Genomic DNA, 16,813 nt, shown 5'->3' with positions numbered 1-16,813 from the left:
GGGTGCTCCACTGGGGCTCTGGCAGCTTAATTAAAAAATATTATCTGGTCACAGGGGGAGGTCAGAAATGACAGCAACTTCCCTCCTTCCCCCATCACAACACAGTCTCCCTGATCCTACAACTCCCAGTGTTGAGCAGGGCCGTACTGGTGAGCACTGGAAAGTTTAACATGGCTAAGTGCTGGGTCTTGCACTTTGGCCGCAACAACCCCATGCAGCACTGCAGGCCTGGGGCAAAGTGGCTGGAAAGCTGTGCCGAGGAAAAGGACTTGGGGTTGTTGATTGATGCTGTCCTAAACATGAGCCAGCAGTGTGCCCAGGTGGCCAAGAAGGCCAAGGGCATCCTGGCTTGTGTCAGGAATGGTGTGGCCAGCAGGAGCAGGGAGGTGATCGTCCCCCTGTGCTTTGCTCTGGTGAGGCCGCACCTCGAGTGCTGTGTTCAGCTTTGGGCCCCTCACTACAAGGACATCGAGGCCCTGGAGTGTGTCCAGAGAAGGGCTATGAAGCTGGTGAAGGGCCTGGAGCACAAGTCCTGTGAGAAGCAGCTGAGGGCACTGGGGGTGTTTGGTCTGGAGAAGAGGAGGCTCAGGGCAGACCTCATTGCTCTCTGCAACTACCTGAAAAGGAGGTGTGGGGAGCTGGGGGTCAGCCTCTTCCCACAGATTAGTGATAGGACTAGAGGGAATGGCCTCAAGTTGTGCCAGGGGAGATTCAGGTTGGAAATAGGAGACATTTCTGCTCAGAAAGAGCAGTCAGGCACTGGGACGGGTTGCCCAGGGAGGTGATGGAGTCACCGTCCCTGGGGGTGTTCAAGGAAGAGGTTGGACGTGGTGCTTGGGGGCATGGTTTGGTTTGGTGGGTGACATTGGTGGTAGGGGGATGGTTGGCCCAGATGATCTTGGAGGGCTTTTTAAATTTAATGACTCTATATTCCAACTGGGACTCGGGGAAACACCGCGGCGGGGAGCGAGGCGTGATGGCGGCCGCTCCCTCCTCCCGCCGCCAGGGGGCTGTAAGATGGCGGCGGGGCGGGCGGCGGGGCGCAGGCGCGGTCGTCCCTGAGGGGAGCCGCGTCCCGGCTGCCTCAGCGGCCGGCTAATGGCGGCGCCGTGACGGGTGAGCGGCGGCAGGCGGGCCCCGGGCGGTTTTGTATGCCCGGGGAGGCCGCCTTCGGGCTCCGGGGATGCCGAGAGGGAAGGGAGGGCGTTGGGTGAGGTGGGATGAGGGCGGCCGGCACCCTCCGGCTGCTCCCCTCAGGGGGGGTGTAGGCCTGTGGGGGGGTCCCTCAGGCCTCGGCCCCTGTGTGGGCAGAAGCAGCAGGCTGATTTTTGGTGTTATTGTGGTTATAGTGCCTGTGCTTGGCTTTCTAACCCCTGTTTGGCACTATCCCTTCTTCCCTGTGGCAGTTAGTGCCTTGTTTTCACCCCGTTCCCATCTGCATCAAAGTGTGTCCCCTATATGTACCCCTGCCTGTGCCCATGTTTATAATAACCCCGATAATCCTTCCTTTTCCATAGAATGGGTTATTTTCTAGGTGAATTGTGTTCCACTGAGCCCTGATTATTCTCATTCCCCAGCAGGATGAAATCTGCATTTATTTATTTATTTATTTATTTTTATAAATTTTTGCTGAGCATGTCCCCCCTTTGGGATTACCGTCTCCTGCATCTAAGACTTTTCACATAAATTTAAACACATCTAAGAGAGATCTATAGCAGAGCAGGTTCCCTGAAACGTAATTATCTGTCACGTCTGTGGGAGCAAGGCCTTATTCTAATGAGCCTGTAACGTTTCACTGCAGAACATTTATCAGTAATGTTCGTTCCTGCAGTAAATTAGAAAATTAAAGCTTTTGGCTGGAGAGAGACTGTAATCCAGGCCTAACAAATCTAAATAACAGCCTTACAGATTGTTCCATAGGTAACAGACCTCTGTTTGCATTCAAATTTTGTCTTTTTTCCTTATATGTTAGGCACAGTATTAGACAAAGTGGTATATTTCATGTCACGTCATTGATGTTGTTATTTAGCTAATTTATTTATATATATATATATATATATATATATATATGTATACTTTCTGTGTCTGTTCAATGTATTTGTGAGGCCATTACATGCTGTGAAAACAGTTATTTAAAAATAATTTGGCAAAGAATGCTCTGGCAAGTATAGTTATTATAAGAAAGATATTATTTTTCAGCCTACACTGATGCAAAAAGTAGTGATGTTTACAAAGAGGATCAGAATGTTGATGTGTTTGTGCAGATAACTCTAGTGTCAGGAGAGGCAGGAATTGTTTTGTTTGGATCTGGAAGTCTTGTAGCTTGCATTGTACTTGATGTTGGATTTTGTGTGCAACCTCTAAATGTTGGCATGGACTACAGTGTAGGTTCAGAACTTGAAATGATTGATATCTAAAGCTACAGATGTGATTTTGGAAAGTTCCCGGCACCTGTTAACATTTGAAAAGTATTCATTACCTTTCAAAAGAGTTATTTTTGCACAGCCTTACTTATAGTCTGTATGTTTGCTACTAAGCAGAAAAATGTTATCACTTGGAATTCTCTCTGGCTTGGAAAAAATATATTTAAAAATACGTTGTACAGACATATCCACAGTAATAGCAACTATGTACTGGAGGTAAGATTTGTTAAATAATCTGATTTATATGTTTTTGTTTTGTAGCTTTAAATTGAAGAGAAAATGTCACTTTACGATGATCTGGGAGTTGAGACCAGCGATTCCAAAACAGAAGGCTGGTCCAAAAATTTCAAACTACTGCAGTCTCAATTGCAGGTGAAGAAAGCAGCTCTCACTCAAGCAAAGGTATAGCCCCTTTATAATTTCACTTTCTATTATTAAAACTTCTTTTAATAGAAGTTCTTGACCTTAGAATGCTGATGCTTGATCTTGACCTTAGGATGCTGATTTGGGGTAATTTAGAATTTGTCTATCAGTTTGTAGCAAGCAGCCTAGCAAAACAGGTGGGGAGAAGACAAGATGCCTGTTTCTTGAAGTGTGTTCTAGGACGTCTTGCAAGACTAAAATTGAACAAAGAAGTGATGTGTTTGCTGTGAGCCTCAAGTCTTGTTACTTGGAGTGCCAAAAGCTCTCTTTAACTTTGAAGATAATGAAATTAAGCTGCCTTTTTTTTTTTTTTCGGAGTAGGTAAGGGTCATAATGCACTTGATTGTTGTTAGTACTGGTTGTTGGTTGTTCTTTGTATTTGTATCAGTTGTTAATTACCTATTTGCCTCATTTTATGCTTGTTGTTTTAAATGGGTTTAGGTGCTAATGTGCAAATTGTTGTGCTTTGGAAATTTTTGCAGAAAATATATCACAGAATCACAGAATTGTCTAGGTTAGAAGACACCTCCAAGATCACCAAGTCCAACCTCTGACCTAACACTAACCAGTCCTCCCCTAAACCATATCACTAAGCTCTACATCTAAACCTTTTAAAGACCTCCAGGGATGGTGACTCCACCACTTCCCTGGGCAGCCCATTCCAATGCCTAACAACCCTTTTGGTAAAGAAGTTCTTCCTAACATCCAACCTAAACACCCCTGGCGCAACTTTAGCCCGTTCCCCCTCATCCTGTCACCAGGCACATAGGAGAATAGTCCAACCTCCACCTTGCGACAGCCTTCTGTAACATACCTATAGACAGCATTAAGGTCGTCCCTGAACCTCCTTTTCTCCAGGCTGAACAAGCCCAGCTCCCTCAGCCGCTCCTCGTAGGACTTGTTCTCCAGACCCCTCACCAGCTTCGTAGCCCTTCTCTGGACTCTTTCGAGCACCTCCATGTCCTTCTTGTAGCGAGGAACCCAAAACGGAACACAGTACTTGAGGTGCAGCCTCACCAGAGACGAGTACAGGGGGACAATCACTTCCCAAATATAAAGTGTACAAGACAGAAAAGGAGTGCAAGCTAATTCATTGAGCTTCAACTATGACAGAGCCATTTTCTTTTTGTTGCTACGGTATTTCACACAGTTTCTTTAAACAGCGTTGATTGTTTGGCTCATGTGAGACACATCTATGTTTTCTGTGGTCTGTAGGGTCAAGAGTGAGATTATTTAATTAAAAAAAGTAGTAGTGGTACAAATACAGAATAACGATCTAAGCTTAGCTTTTTTTTTTTTTCTTTTCCTTTCTTGGAATTACTCCTAATTTATGTCACTAAAGTTGAGAGCAGGATTTTGTTGTTAGTTGACAGAGCCTGCATGAATGAGATGTGAAATGTCTACGTATCTGCAGATAGAATAATAATAATAGTAATAGAAGAATAGAATAGGATTGGACAATTAAATTCAAAATAGTTTGATGCATTTTATTAGATGGAAAGATGTGACAAACACTATAATTTGTCTTTAGAATAATTCTGAGCCCCTTCTTAAAAAAAATCCACTGGGTTCAAACTCATCTGAAGAGAGATCACCCAAACTTCTGACACGTGGTTTTAGTCCTACTCCAAGCCATTCACTGGATGTTTTAGTACATGTGCAATCAAAGTTTGATCCCTCTCACTTAAAAAGGGGAAGGTCTACGCTGGTTTAACTGAAGCTTTCTTTGAAGTATTGCATCAGATCTGTATTTGTGTACTAGTTTTATAACTATCGTTGGCAAACATCTGGCTTTGAGCTGAGTTGGCCTTTGCCACCACTAAAATATGAAATAAGCTAAGTTAGCTACATCAAAAATATTTTTTAGAAATATTGAGTTACTGTATGCTGGTAAGTTTAAAATAAATGATATATCGAGCTTTGCACAGTGAAGGATCTGATACTGGTTTTTATCCTTTAAAAGAGAAATTGGAGAAATCAACTTCAAGTATATAAATAAAGCTGCTTTTTAGAAAGCTATTTTGTTAACCTTTTTGGACATTTTGTATTTTGGTCATTTTTCAGAGTCAGAGAACAAAACAAACAACAGTCCTTGCTCCAGTGATCGACCTGAAACGAGGCAGCTCTTCTGATGAGAGACAGATTGTGGACACTCCACCTCATGTAGCAGCTGGGTTAAAGGTAAGGCCAAGGCATATAAAAATGCATCTGTTAACAGATTTTTCTGGATTGAAATTATTTGATTGCGTTTTAGTTTTGAATTGTCTTTCCAAGTGTTCAGAGAAGTGACCAATTTCTGAAATTGGTTTCTTCTGCTTGGAGGATCTTAAATAAATTAAAGTCTCAGTTTGATATGGCCTTCCATATGATACAGTGTGAAAGTAACCAGATGAAAGCAAAGTTAAAACATTCCTCCTAGCATATTTCTGCTGGACAGCTTCAAAGTATTTTGCAAAATGACGCTTTGGTCAGATAAATAATGAAGATAATTGTAATTGCACCACTGTTGTAACTAGACCATTATAAAAATAGTAATTAAAAACAAAACAAAAGCCACCTATTTTTAAAGTGGACTTTTCATGGTAAATAATTCAGAGAAACTTCTCCCCTGAAACTTCTTGAAAGGTGATGGTTCTGAAATAGTTCTTCCAGATAAAAGGAGATCTATATGCCTACCTTTGGTATTGTATTAGTAGCAGATGATGAAAAAGACTGACGTTGCATGGGAGGACCCCTTGCAGACGGTTGCAGCAGCAAGACACGTTTTCTAGTATGAATATTGAAAAATTCTTGTCCATGTTGATTTGCTGCTGCTTTGTTTGATGGGGGGATTCTTTCTTCATGGAAAAATTTGAAGTGGTGATAGACTAGGTGAAATGTTTTGAAATAAAGCAAAGATTTCTTCTAATGCCAGTAAGATTGGGATATTATTACTTCCATTATGGAAGTTAGGAATTGAGTTCTCAGGGTTGGGAGTGAGAAGGAAGCGTTAAACTTTGTGTCTAGAAGTCATTTTCAGATCTCACCTGAAAAACATCACTGCTCTCCCTTTTCTCTTGGAAGGATCCTGTACCAAGTGGTTTCTCTGCGGGAGATGTATTGATTCCTTTGGCAGATGAGTATGATCCTATGTTTCCAAATGATTATGAAAAAGTAGTAAAGCGTCAGAGAGAGGAACGACAGAGGCAGCGTGAGCTGGAGAGGCAAAAGGAGATTGAAGAAAGAGAAAAGTAAGGCTTCTGTTTTAACTCGTAGCATATTGACCGTTAAGTTAAGAATAGTTATCTAAAGATTGATGTTTGTTTTCGTTCCTCTGAAGAGTTTCAGGGAACTTTTAAAAAGATTTATTGAGAAATATTTTATGCTTTCAGATACAAGCACAATTTTTTTAATTAATGTATTTTAATTCTTTTGCTAAAGTCACCTAACATAGCAAAAGTCATAGGATTTATCTTGTTTACATCCTCTTTGTCTTGTAACGGGCAATCTGAAAGACACTCGCCAAATTCATCTATATTTCCTGTTTTTCAATACTAGTAGCAGTATTCGGGTACTTCATCAATATCGGACCGTGACCTCACAGATGCTTTAGAGTATTTAATGTCAGTATAACCTGGCTTCAGAAATACCTTTCATTGCTCATCATGATAAACCATTTTTTCTGCTTTTACATACGACAGACAGACGAATGCATTTCAGTTTTAAAGACATAGCTACATAGCTTGCACTGTCTTTGAGAGGCATAGTTTCCCTTTTTTTTTTTTTTTTTTAATATTATACACTCAGCTTAAGTAAGTTAATTGTATATTTATTACTCTTGTCTCTGGACAAAAGAAAATGCTACTTATTTTTAAGCATTTCAGTGCCCTTTCCCTGGAATAAGAAAGCTTTTTAATCTTATTAAAGAAGTTGAATGCAGACTCAGTGTCCTATTGAAATAGGTGGTGAACATCTGTCACCCCGACAATAAGATACTACTTGTTCATTTTAAATGAAATTAATAAGCAATTTAATCATGGTATGAATTGCCTGAAGTCTGTTGAGTTAGAGGAGGCATATTCTGTCTCCCTGCATAGACTGTGGAAGTTAATTTTTCCAGTTACTTGGCCTCTTCTGTTATTTATGATCTTCATTATTCTGGTAGAGGAAGAGTGCTCAAGGCTCTGTTGTACTTCTTTCTAACTAGCACACAGGATATTAGAATTCTGGGTTGGCATTTCCACAGTTTCAGTGCTGATTGCTATTTAGTCAAGACTGTAACTTAGTATATGCAGGGTGATTCTTTAAGGTCTCTGTTACTTTCCTGTTGCTTGTATCCAACACCTTTTAATTGTAGTCATTCAGTCAGTGTAGTCAATTTGGACTGGATTCACTCATATGCTTCCTCATTTCCCTATATTCTCCTTGGCTGGCTTGCAAGTGGAAAATAATTCTCTTGCTTTGAATCCATCTTATATTTTAGAAATAATATCCTGTAATAATAAAAGCAAAAACAAACAAAAAAAAAGTAAAGGTGTTTACTTACAGCTCTGTGAAAAACATGTTATAAAATGCCAATTGGAGTGTAACTGTCTCACATAGCAAGTGGTGGTATCATGAATTAAAGCAGAGTTAACTTTGATTGTTTCTTATCCTAACTTACTGTGTCTCCTAGAAGACGTAAAGACAGACATGAAGCCAGTGGGTTTTCAAGAAGACCAGATCCAGATTCTGATGAAGATGAAGATTACGAAAGGGAGAGAAGAAAAAGAAGTAAGGGAGTTGTTCATTTTATTTATGGGGGAAAGAAAAGGAGAAATATGGGGAAGTTCGCAGTCCTGTATTCATCTCTGTTCTCGGCTGAGAGGTGTGCTGTTTCTTCTGAGCCTTTAGAATAAACCTAGCATTTTATTACATCATAACCATTTTAATACAGAAAGCATTTTTTTCCCATGGAAGGAGACGTCACTTTAGTTATTTGTGGAAAAAAAACCCTATTCACACTTTGTTGATACCTGTTTTAAGTTTCTATATGGTGTAGGTTCCAGGAAAGAAGGGAGATACGAGATTTAATTAGGCTATGAGAACCACAGTTGAGTTTTCACTGTTAGTGCTCGCCATTCCTGTATTTATTATCTGAATACCCTTAAAACTGGTTAGCAAGATGTGGATCTGGGTAATGACGTATCTTTACATAAACAAATTTTGTTCTTTTTAGCAACAAAGTTAACCGTAAATAATTCAGCTCTAGTTTTATTTTAGAAAAGAAAATTTCTGACAAAGGACATCTAAAACATGTGCTCTACCTTGGATGTTTGGGACTACGTTAAAATATTGTACACTAAAACAAGAAAGGGGCTTTGTACTGTGTTTCCTTTGTAGTCTTTATTTCTGAAATCCTGCAGAGTATGTTTATTATAGATACAATATGTAGTACATCACAGCAGTGTGGTGTTGTCTTCCTTGGACGTGCCTTTCATTTGTTTCTAGTTATTAACTCCAACTCCTTGGTTGCTGCTTTTCTGTTTACAGTGATGCATTTTAAGAGTTGGCTGGCAAGGAGCCAGCAGCTGTGTTAAATTTCAGTGAAGCTATTCCAAGCAGCAGAACCTAACCATACATCCATGTTCTTTTCTGTTTTCTTCATAGGTATGGGAGGGGCTGCTATTGCACCACCCACTTCTCTTGTTGAGAAGGACAAAGAACGTAAGTATGACAAAACCCTGTTCTCTAAAATCTAGTAGTGTCGCTTGATTATCACTCAACCTTCTAGTCAATTAAGTCATCCTGCAATTCTTGTGTGGTTCTTTCTGGTCCAAGGACCTGTACTAGTTGCTTGTTGTTGGGTTTGGCTGTAGGGAGCCTGTGATATTACTGTTTCACATCTCTGTTCTAAAGGATGGTTTCTGTATTGCTAGAGAAGTGTTTTAGCAGGCTGGTCTGTTGTAACCATGTTTAGTTACTCACTGAGGCTGTTAGCAAAAGAAAGACATGGACCTGTTAGAGTGGGTCCAGAGGAAGGCCACCAAGATGATCAGAGGACTGGAACACTTCTGTGAAGAAAGGCTGAGAGAGCTGGGGGTGTTCAGCCCGAAGAAGAGAAGGAAGACCTAACTGCAGCCTTCCAGTTCTTAAAGGGGGCTTATAAAAAAAGATGGATAGTGAATTTTTACTCAGCCAGATAGTGATAGGACAAGGAGGGGTGGTTTTAAACCACAAGAGATGAGATTTAGATTAGATGGTAGGAGAAAATTCTTCACTCTGAGGATGGTGAGGCACTGGAACAGGTTGCCCAGAGAAACTGTGAATGCTTCATCCCTGGAAGGTTCAGTGCCAGGCTCGATGAGTTGCTCAGGGCCTCAATCTAGTGGGTGGTGCTCCTGCCTATGGCAGGGCGGTTGGAACTAGATGGTCTTTAAGGTCCCTTCCAACCTGAGCCATTCTGTGATTTGTGATGTAAAAGAAGTGTTGCAGACAGGTTTCTTTAGGTAGGCTAGAAACCTCTGTGGTACAGAGAGATTTTCTCCATTGTCCTTTGTTTTAGGAGATACTTTATGAATGCTTTTTTTAAAGGGGTCATGCACTACAGACACTACATTTTAAGTTTTCGATGGATGTGTTATCTACTGAAGAGTTTTGTCTACCAGGATTTCCATTAATGAGTTCAGGTTGATGGTTGGAGTTGTCCACTAGATGGCATAATCTTGCTGTAAGAAGAAAACTGCTCTTGTTTGCATGTCTGATTATTTTACATTTTTAAATACACAACATGCTGTTTGTTATTTTACGTTGTTAAAAATAATAATGAAAATGCACCTAAAAGACTTCCCTTTGGAAGTCCAGATTTTATTTAAGAGAAGATTCAAATAAAAAATGAAGCTTGGCAGAGTAAGTGAATGATATAACAGTGAAAGTATTTGAAGTGTGTAAACACTAAAAACAGAAAGATCATTTTGAGTCAATAATTAAGAGCAATTGAGTGGTGTCAAGGAAAAATAAATATAGGCTGGAAATGGTAGAAATATCATAAGGGGGAGAGCTTTCAAAAAGTGAGATGATCTCACAAGGAAATCTTTGTGCTGCTTGTTACTCGACACCCAAAGCTAGGCTGGAAAAACCTCAGAAAATATTGCTGTAGCAGAAGTTCCGTAGTCCAGTCTGTCTGCTGCTTAAATAGGGATTTTTTTTCCTCATATGGTGTTCTCAAACTTCACATCTGACATATTGGAAAGTTACAAACACTAGTTCTCAAGAAAATAATCTATAATGAAGTCAGTCCATAGATACATTTCAAAGTGTGTTCTGCATATTTTCTTTAGTGTTCTGTAGATTTTTTGTTGTGTTTTTTTTTTTTAACTTTTTTTCAATTCGACTTGTCAATGGAAGATAGTACAATAATCTAATCAGTATGATATATATATATGTGTGTGTGCGTGTGTGTCCATCCCCCAGGAAAAGTTTCAGTACAAAAATTGTCAGTAAGATCTCTTAAGACTGTACAAATATTTGGCTTTGAATTCTTTTTTTTTTTTTGAAAGACTGATTTCTCCTTTGTGTAAATGTACAGTGTTCTTTTCTTTGCAGCTCTCAGGCCCCAGGCTGTGTGCATTGATAATTTTTTTTGTCATAATCATGTTCTGATGAATGGAGCTTTAAGTTTGCTTGTACTCTGTCTAGATAAACTCATTGTAGTGCAGGTGGCCTTGTAATGTTTCTTTTTGCCAGTTGATAAGTAAGAGAGTAATGCATGCATTATAGACTTCTGGATACAAACTCATTCTGTGAGGGAAATCCAGAATAACTCTTTAAATTTTGGTTGGTGAAGGGGATAGAGAGGGAGAGGAAGGGAGATAGAGACGGGGGAATATTAAAACTGAACATGCAAAGAAAACATTCTTCTGATTTGGATTTATGTGGACTTTGTCAGTATTAAAGGAGAAAAAAATACAGTTTGTAGTTGGAGATCTTTCTGTGAGTTAACTTGAAGGTACAGTGCTGTAGTGTTCATAACAAATAGGTTGTTCAGCATATTTTAGTGAATAATCAAATATCTCTTTTCTTCAGCTGTAGCATCATTCCCATTTGAAGAGGAGTCAAGACCTCGGGCACCATCTTCTAAAGCAGCTATTCCTCCTCCAGTGTATGATGAGCCAGACAGACCTCGTTCCCCCACGGGACCTAGCAACTCTTTCCTTGCTAACATGGGGTAAATGTTTGACATGTTTACGTGCTGTGGAAAAAAATATTAGGTGGTGGAAATCAAAAGTTAAAATACTTGTCAGTAGAGAAGAACATAACCCACTGCATGCATATGGTTAGTCTGAGTGCGTGTAGTCCTAACTGACAGGATGCAGAAAAAGCAGTGGATTTTCTTGAATTAGAGAAATGCATTGGAAGTGGCTGTGTTCAAGGCTGTGATTTTAGGGCAAGTTTTGGAGCCACATTCCAGTATGAAGTGTTTATGGCTTGTACAAGCCAAGCTAATGTAGTTTGCAGGAAAGCACAGATGGCGTTTCATAGTTCCTCTAGGTTTCTTTTCCAGCTTTGTCCTGAATTTGTTACATACCAATGGGCAAATCACTTCAACTCTGGTTTGTTGGTTCTTTTCCAGCTTTGTCCTGAATTTGTTACATACCAATGGGCAAATCACTTCAACTCTGGTTTGTTGGTTCTTTTCCAGCTTTGTCCTGAATTTGTTACATACCAATGGGCAAATCACTTCAACTCTTCATTTGTCTCTTCCAAAATTCAGGGCACATTTGCATGATTGTGGCAGCAGCTATGGCTGCAAATCTGTCTGTTCACTTTTCTGCCTTGGGTTAGCATTGTTTGCAATGCTTGTGTTACTACTGTGGTGGCAAAGTAAAGTCAAAATTACAGTTAAAAGCAGCTTAGAAAACCCATTTGAAAGGTGTAGTGGTTAGCTATGGCCCTCTCATCAGTCATATTGGGTGTTGCAGAAGTGCAGCCTCATTGATCCAAACTGCATTCAGGAGGAACACAGCCCTAAAATTATGGTTTATTACATCATTACACTACATTTCTGGTTTTGGAGACAGTTTTTCATGCAGCTTTTTTTAATGGAAACACTTTTTTTTTTTTAACATTGCTCAGAAAAATTATAAATTAGTAGTGTTGGTGGACCAATTCATCTATTGTTACTGCCTCTAGTTAGCTCTACCCTGGAGCCTGCACTTCATTGAAAGAAGTGCTAAAAATATTATGTAAACTGTCTTATTTTGACTACCCATTTGGCTGCTGCTTAGTTTGCGACTCAGTGTCTTGACCTTTAAGCATTGCATAGACAGACTTTTTAGCATTTTTTTTTAATGGGCCTTTGTATGTTTCATATGGTATGGCTAGAAAATGGTCATGTAGTCATTGATCTGATGTTTTCTGTGCAGCGTGCATGTTGGTAAAGTGGGAGTGACTGAGAGTAGAATATTTACTGTGGTGTAAACTACTGCACCATGACATTTCTTTTATGCCTTGGCCTGTTATGGTCACTAAAGAAATGACAACAAAGATAACACTTTTAAATAGATGAGGGAATCATTGCCTCACAACTCAGAAAGGAGAGACATGTAAATTAATACTAAGAATATCCGTGTTGTCATAGGAGGGGCTAGCAAAGCTGTGTACTTTGGATCTTATGCAGAGTTCAAAACAATAGATAGTAGGAGTAATCTAACGCGGGAAACAGATGGTTCCTCATCTGCCTCTTCTCTCAAGCTTTTGATAGCAGCCACTGACAAAGATAAGAAACTGAGCTAAATGGGCCTTGTTGTAATATGTTGTGTGACTTACTGTGGAGTTTATGATGCTGACTTGCACTGCTAATAGGAGTTTGGTTGTGTTTGGAAAAGTATAAGCAACTTTTGAGTATTTGAGCACTCTCGAGAAAAGCAATGGTGATGTTCTTGTGAGAAACCTTTACTAACTGATGCTTTTTCTTTTTGCAGAGGGACAGTAGCTCATAAAATCATGCAGAAGTATGGTTTCAGAGAGGGTCAGGGGCTGGGAAAGCATGAACAGGGGCTGAGCACAGCACTATCTGTAGAGAAAACAAGCAAGAGGGGTGGCAAGATCATTGTTGGCGATGCTACAGAGAAAGGTAATTTTGTCCTGTGCCAATAAGTTTGTAAAAAAAAAAAAAAAAAAAAAAAAAAAGGTTGGGGAAATAATAGCTCAGGCTCAGTGGGAGCTCCTGGATTTCTGTTTGCCATCTGTCCTAGCAGAAAATACTAGTTAGTTGGAAGAATGACTCTTGTTCCTTCCTGTGGAAATTCATCTTTCCTGGGGGTGATCTTCTGTTAATTATTTTATCTTGTTCTCCCCTTCCCTATATGCTGTTGTTGGATCTAGAGACAACATTTAGGTTTACTAGAACAGCACTTCTGCCTTAGCACAAGTGTTGGAAGTCAGGAGATCTGATTATTTTATTTTTTTTGTAGTTCTTAGTGGGTCTCTTGCAATTTTGAACTTACGAGTGACTTCAATGAAAGAAATAGTACATTGTCTGTTCTCTGGAGCAATGTTTTTTCTGCTTATTGTCCTTCCAAGTAGCTACAAGTTCTGGAAGACTGTTCCTCACCAATATGAAACTACATTTATTGACTTATTTCACTGTTTGATAACAGTAGGATTTGATAAAAAGGCCCCATATGAGCTTTAAATCTGCTTCAGCCTTAAATTATTCCATGATTCACTTTACTCTTTTCATAGCAGATGCAACCAAGAAAACGGATTCTAACCCGTTGACTGAGATACTGAAATGCCCAACTAAAGTGGTGTTACTAAGGGTAAGTTGTGAGTAAGGGGTCGTGTCTTGATATTTTCAGTGTATACAACTGGTTTTAATGCTTAAACCTGTGCTGCTATTACTGCAACTGTACAAGCTTGGACAATTCTGTCCTGCACCTACATAGTGCTCTGTGGAGAAATATGCCTCCCTGAGATACAAGTTGTGACTATAAATTGACACTGATTTAGATTACACCGTGACCATGTCACAGTGTCTCAGTCCTATGGAACGATCTAGCCCTGTGGCAATTGACAGAATGGTTTTTGACCTGGTAAATACAAGCTTGGGGAATTAATGTTCACAGCTGCATGCATCCGTGATCTGTTGACGTAACTGTCTCTTCAGACAACATCCAATGGGTTGTTTGTTGTTTAAACTTTCAGAACATGGTAGGTGCTGGGGAGGTAGACGAAGATCTAGAAGTTGAAACAAAGGAAGAATGTGAAAAATACGGCAAGGTTGGGAAGTGTGTCATCTTTGAGGTAAGAGATGGTCTCTCTGGCTGCTCCAAAAGTGAACTGGGTATCTGTCTCCCAGGACTGGCATGCTACTGCTGTACAGAAGGGGCATAGATAAGAAGATCTCACAGGGTTATTTGCTCTGTAGTGATTCTATATTTTCAATATATGTACAATACAAACTTTTAATGTCAGAAAATGGGCAAAATCCCCAGGTGTTGTGCTTTTGGAACATTTTAGTTCCTCCTGTTAAATTAGTCTTTTACTGTGAGCTCTTTATGGGATTAAATTGTAGAAGCTTCTCAATCCAGTTGCTCTGAAAGATTTCCTTAGAGAAAGGACACACAAGTTTGGTAGTATTCTACCTCCTGTTGGCAACTGGAGAATTGAATTATACCTGCCTATTTTTGTTGTGTTCTTCTCGCTACTTTTGTGAAGAACAGTAACATAAAACAGTAGTTTTCATATGTTCTAATCACGTTTGTTGGTTGTTTTTTTTTTTAGATTCCTGGTGCCCCTGATGATGAAGCTGTAAGAATATTTTTAGAGTTTGAACGGGTTGAATCTGCAATCAAAGGTAGGTTACTAAATTGTGTAATGAATTTCAGAGTTAATTTCCTCAAATAGATTAAACAGTCCTACTCATTAAACTGTTTAGCTAAAGAAATTTTTAGTTTACTGAATTGCTGCTTGCTGACCTGTTTTTGGTTTCAATTCCAGCTGTTGTGGATCTAAATGGAAGATACTTCGGAGGCCGAGTGGTGAAGGCTTGTTTCTACAACCTGGACAAGTTCAGAGTACTGGATCTGGCAGAGCAAGTTTGACTTTAAAAATCTAGCTCAAGGTGTCACTGTTTTGGCAATCATGTTTTCAGCAGTAGGCTGGGAATAAAGAAGAGAAAGCAGCTTTCCTAGCAAACTGGAAACAAGCCTCATTGAATGGATTTTTCGCATTCGTTGTGACTTCATTTTTTTTTGTAATATAAAGCCCTTTGAAAGTAAGAGTCACGTCTCTGTGTTTTTGAATTGCACAATTCTGCTTACTGCTCTGGGAATCCTGTGTTTTTGAGCTTTCAGATGACTTCATTCTTTTGAAAACCCACTGCTGAGGAAATGCTTTGTCTGTATTCCTGCTTTCCTTGTTCTGGTGCTTCATCACGGAGTCCCTGTGCTGCATCCACAATAAGTGGGAAGCTTTGGAAAAGGACTGTGTGCTATCATGCTTCTCTTTCCTGATGATATCTCTGAGTTCCAGCCTTGCTCGTATGTCCTCCGCCTCTGCACATCAGAGTGATTTGGGGTCGTTGGACAGTTGGCAGCTAGTTTGTTCTCTCCTGACTCCAGGATAATACTTCTTATGCCAGAATGGAGAGCAGAGTAACAAGAAATGAGTCTGTATTTCTTCCCAAATCCAAAGAAAATACACGTTTAACCCAGGGAAATGGAAGGAGGAAGGAATTTAAAATACTTAACCATTTGAATCGGAATGAGTGGACTGTTAGCAGATGCTCTGTGCTGTCAGGCAGTCTTTGCTAGAAGTATCCAGAGTTAACTGACTACAGACTGTCATTGAAATGCTATAGGTAGAACTGAAGCTCATTCTTGTACCTGGCCAGCTGTCAGATTCTCACTTCCTCTGATGTCATGTGTAGGTAACTAATTTTTGTATAATTGTTTCACACCTAAATAGGAAGCAATGGAAGAAAATTCTCATAAGAAAATCCGAAGAGTGGAAGAACTAAACTTCTAAACACTACAACTTCTCAATCTGATGTAAAATAACGCATAGCATTCTGCTCCAGGTTTTGTGTTCGCTTTTTGTTTGGGAACAATATGTGACTAAGAAGTGGCTAGGCAATGGTGGGGGTCGTCTCTGCTCCATTGCATCTAGAATTGCCACTGAAATTGTACGGATATTAAAATGGAAGAGAGCTCTGAGGGTGTTTTAGCTGTTTGGAAGTTGATGCTGGATGTCTTTTTCCTGTTATACACATGTACTGGGGGGAGGGGATATAGACCTGTAGTTGATCAATGCTGTGAGTATCTCCAGTTACTGCCCTTTTATTAAGTTTTGGCTGCAGATCCATATGGCAAACCCATGGTCTTGTTTTCCACTTACTTTGTCTGTTTGTGTTCCAACAACCTCTGTACAAACATTTGCCTGTAAAACAGAAAACGATTTTTAAAAAAAACTTGTATTTTACCTACCGCGTGTCAGCTTCCTTACTGTCCTCTTCTGCTGCCTGCCCTCCAAGTCGGTCACTTCTATGTGTGTGTGCTGTCATTGGCACTAGCTGCAGTCCTCCACTAGAAAAACCTCACTGCAGCAGAGGTGAAGAACCAGCCTGACTAACACTAAAACCACAGGACTTGGGGCAATAACAGAATCCACACTGTGTTACTGCCTCTGCTGTCAGTTTTCTGTTTGAGCAACACATTAAAGCCCTTGCTACTATGTAGGAAAATGAAGAAATTAGCCTAAAATGAATTAGCATGGATTTGCTTATAAGAGTCACGTAATTTGAATGTCACGCTGTGGAAAGTTACCCGCTGGTAACCCATTTAGTGTGATCTGAACTTAGCTTGGAATATGACTTGGCTTTGAGCAACATGATTTATTTACAGCTTTTCTTTCAGCAAACACCCCTGTTCTGAGTGACTAGCCCTAAGCATTTCCGGAGGTATACAGACTGTTGTTTTTGTCTTCTAATTAGCTGTTCTACCTTT

The 16,813-nt window shown here is 40.0% G+C and overlaps 1 protein-coding gene across 3 annotated transcripts; it reads left to right on the top strand.

Annotated features, from left to right (window-relative positions):
• Positions 1-965: 965 nt before the first annotated feature.
• Positions 966-15,088, top strand: RBM17 (RNA binding motif protein 17). Of its 3 annotated transcripts, none has more exons than XM_068670093.1 (12): positions 966-1,116; positions 2,685-2,825; positions 4,911-5,027; positions 5,910-6,076; positions 7,504-7,598; positions 8,475-8,531; positions 10,890-11,031; positions 12,788-12,939; positions 13,551-13,627; positions 14,013-14,111; positions 14,592-14,664; positions 14,808-15,088. In XM_068670093.1, exons 2-12 carry the CDS (start codon positions 2,703-2,705, stop codon positions 14,909-14,911), a joined length of 1,206 nt encoding a protein of 401 aa, XP_068526194.1. In that variant the 5' UTR covers positions 966-1,116; positions 2,685-2,702; the 3' UTR covers positions 14,912-15,088. The 3 variants fall into 3 exon arrangements, with proteins under 3 accessions (XP_068526194.1, XP_068526193.1, XP_068526192.1); XM_068670092.1 differs by having other exon boundaries at positions 7,501-7,598; positions 13,554-13,627; XM_068670091.1 differs by having other exon boundaries at positions 7,501-7,598.
• The last annotated feature ends 1,725 nt before the right edge of the window (positions 15,089-16,813 follow it).

Source organism: Anas acuta, chromosome 1 (genome assembly GCF_963932015.1).
Source record: "Anas acuta chromosome 1, bAnaAcu1.1, whole genome shotgun sequence".
Taxonomy (NCBI): domain Eukaryota; kingdom Metazoa; phylum Chordata; class Aves; order Anseriformes; family Anatidae; genus Anas; species Anas acuta.
This window is presented reverse-complemented; position numbering and strand designations above follow the sequence as displayed.

Bases quoted from the DNA above. Each gene is read 5' to 3' on its own strand.
- RBM17 (XM_068670091.1), top strand. From the start codon at position 2,703: ATGTCACTTTACGATGATCTGGGAGTTGAGACCAGCGATTCCAAAACA. The intron at 5,028-5,909 runs GTAAGGCCAAGG...TTCTCTTGGAAG, and splicing joins ATGTAGCAGCTGGGTTAAAG to GATCCTGTACCAAGTGGTTT. The intron at 14,665-14,807 runs GTAGGTTACTAA...TTTCAATTCCAG, and splicing joins GGTTGAATCTGCAATCAAAG to CTGTTGTGGATCTAAATGGA.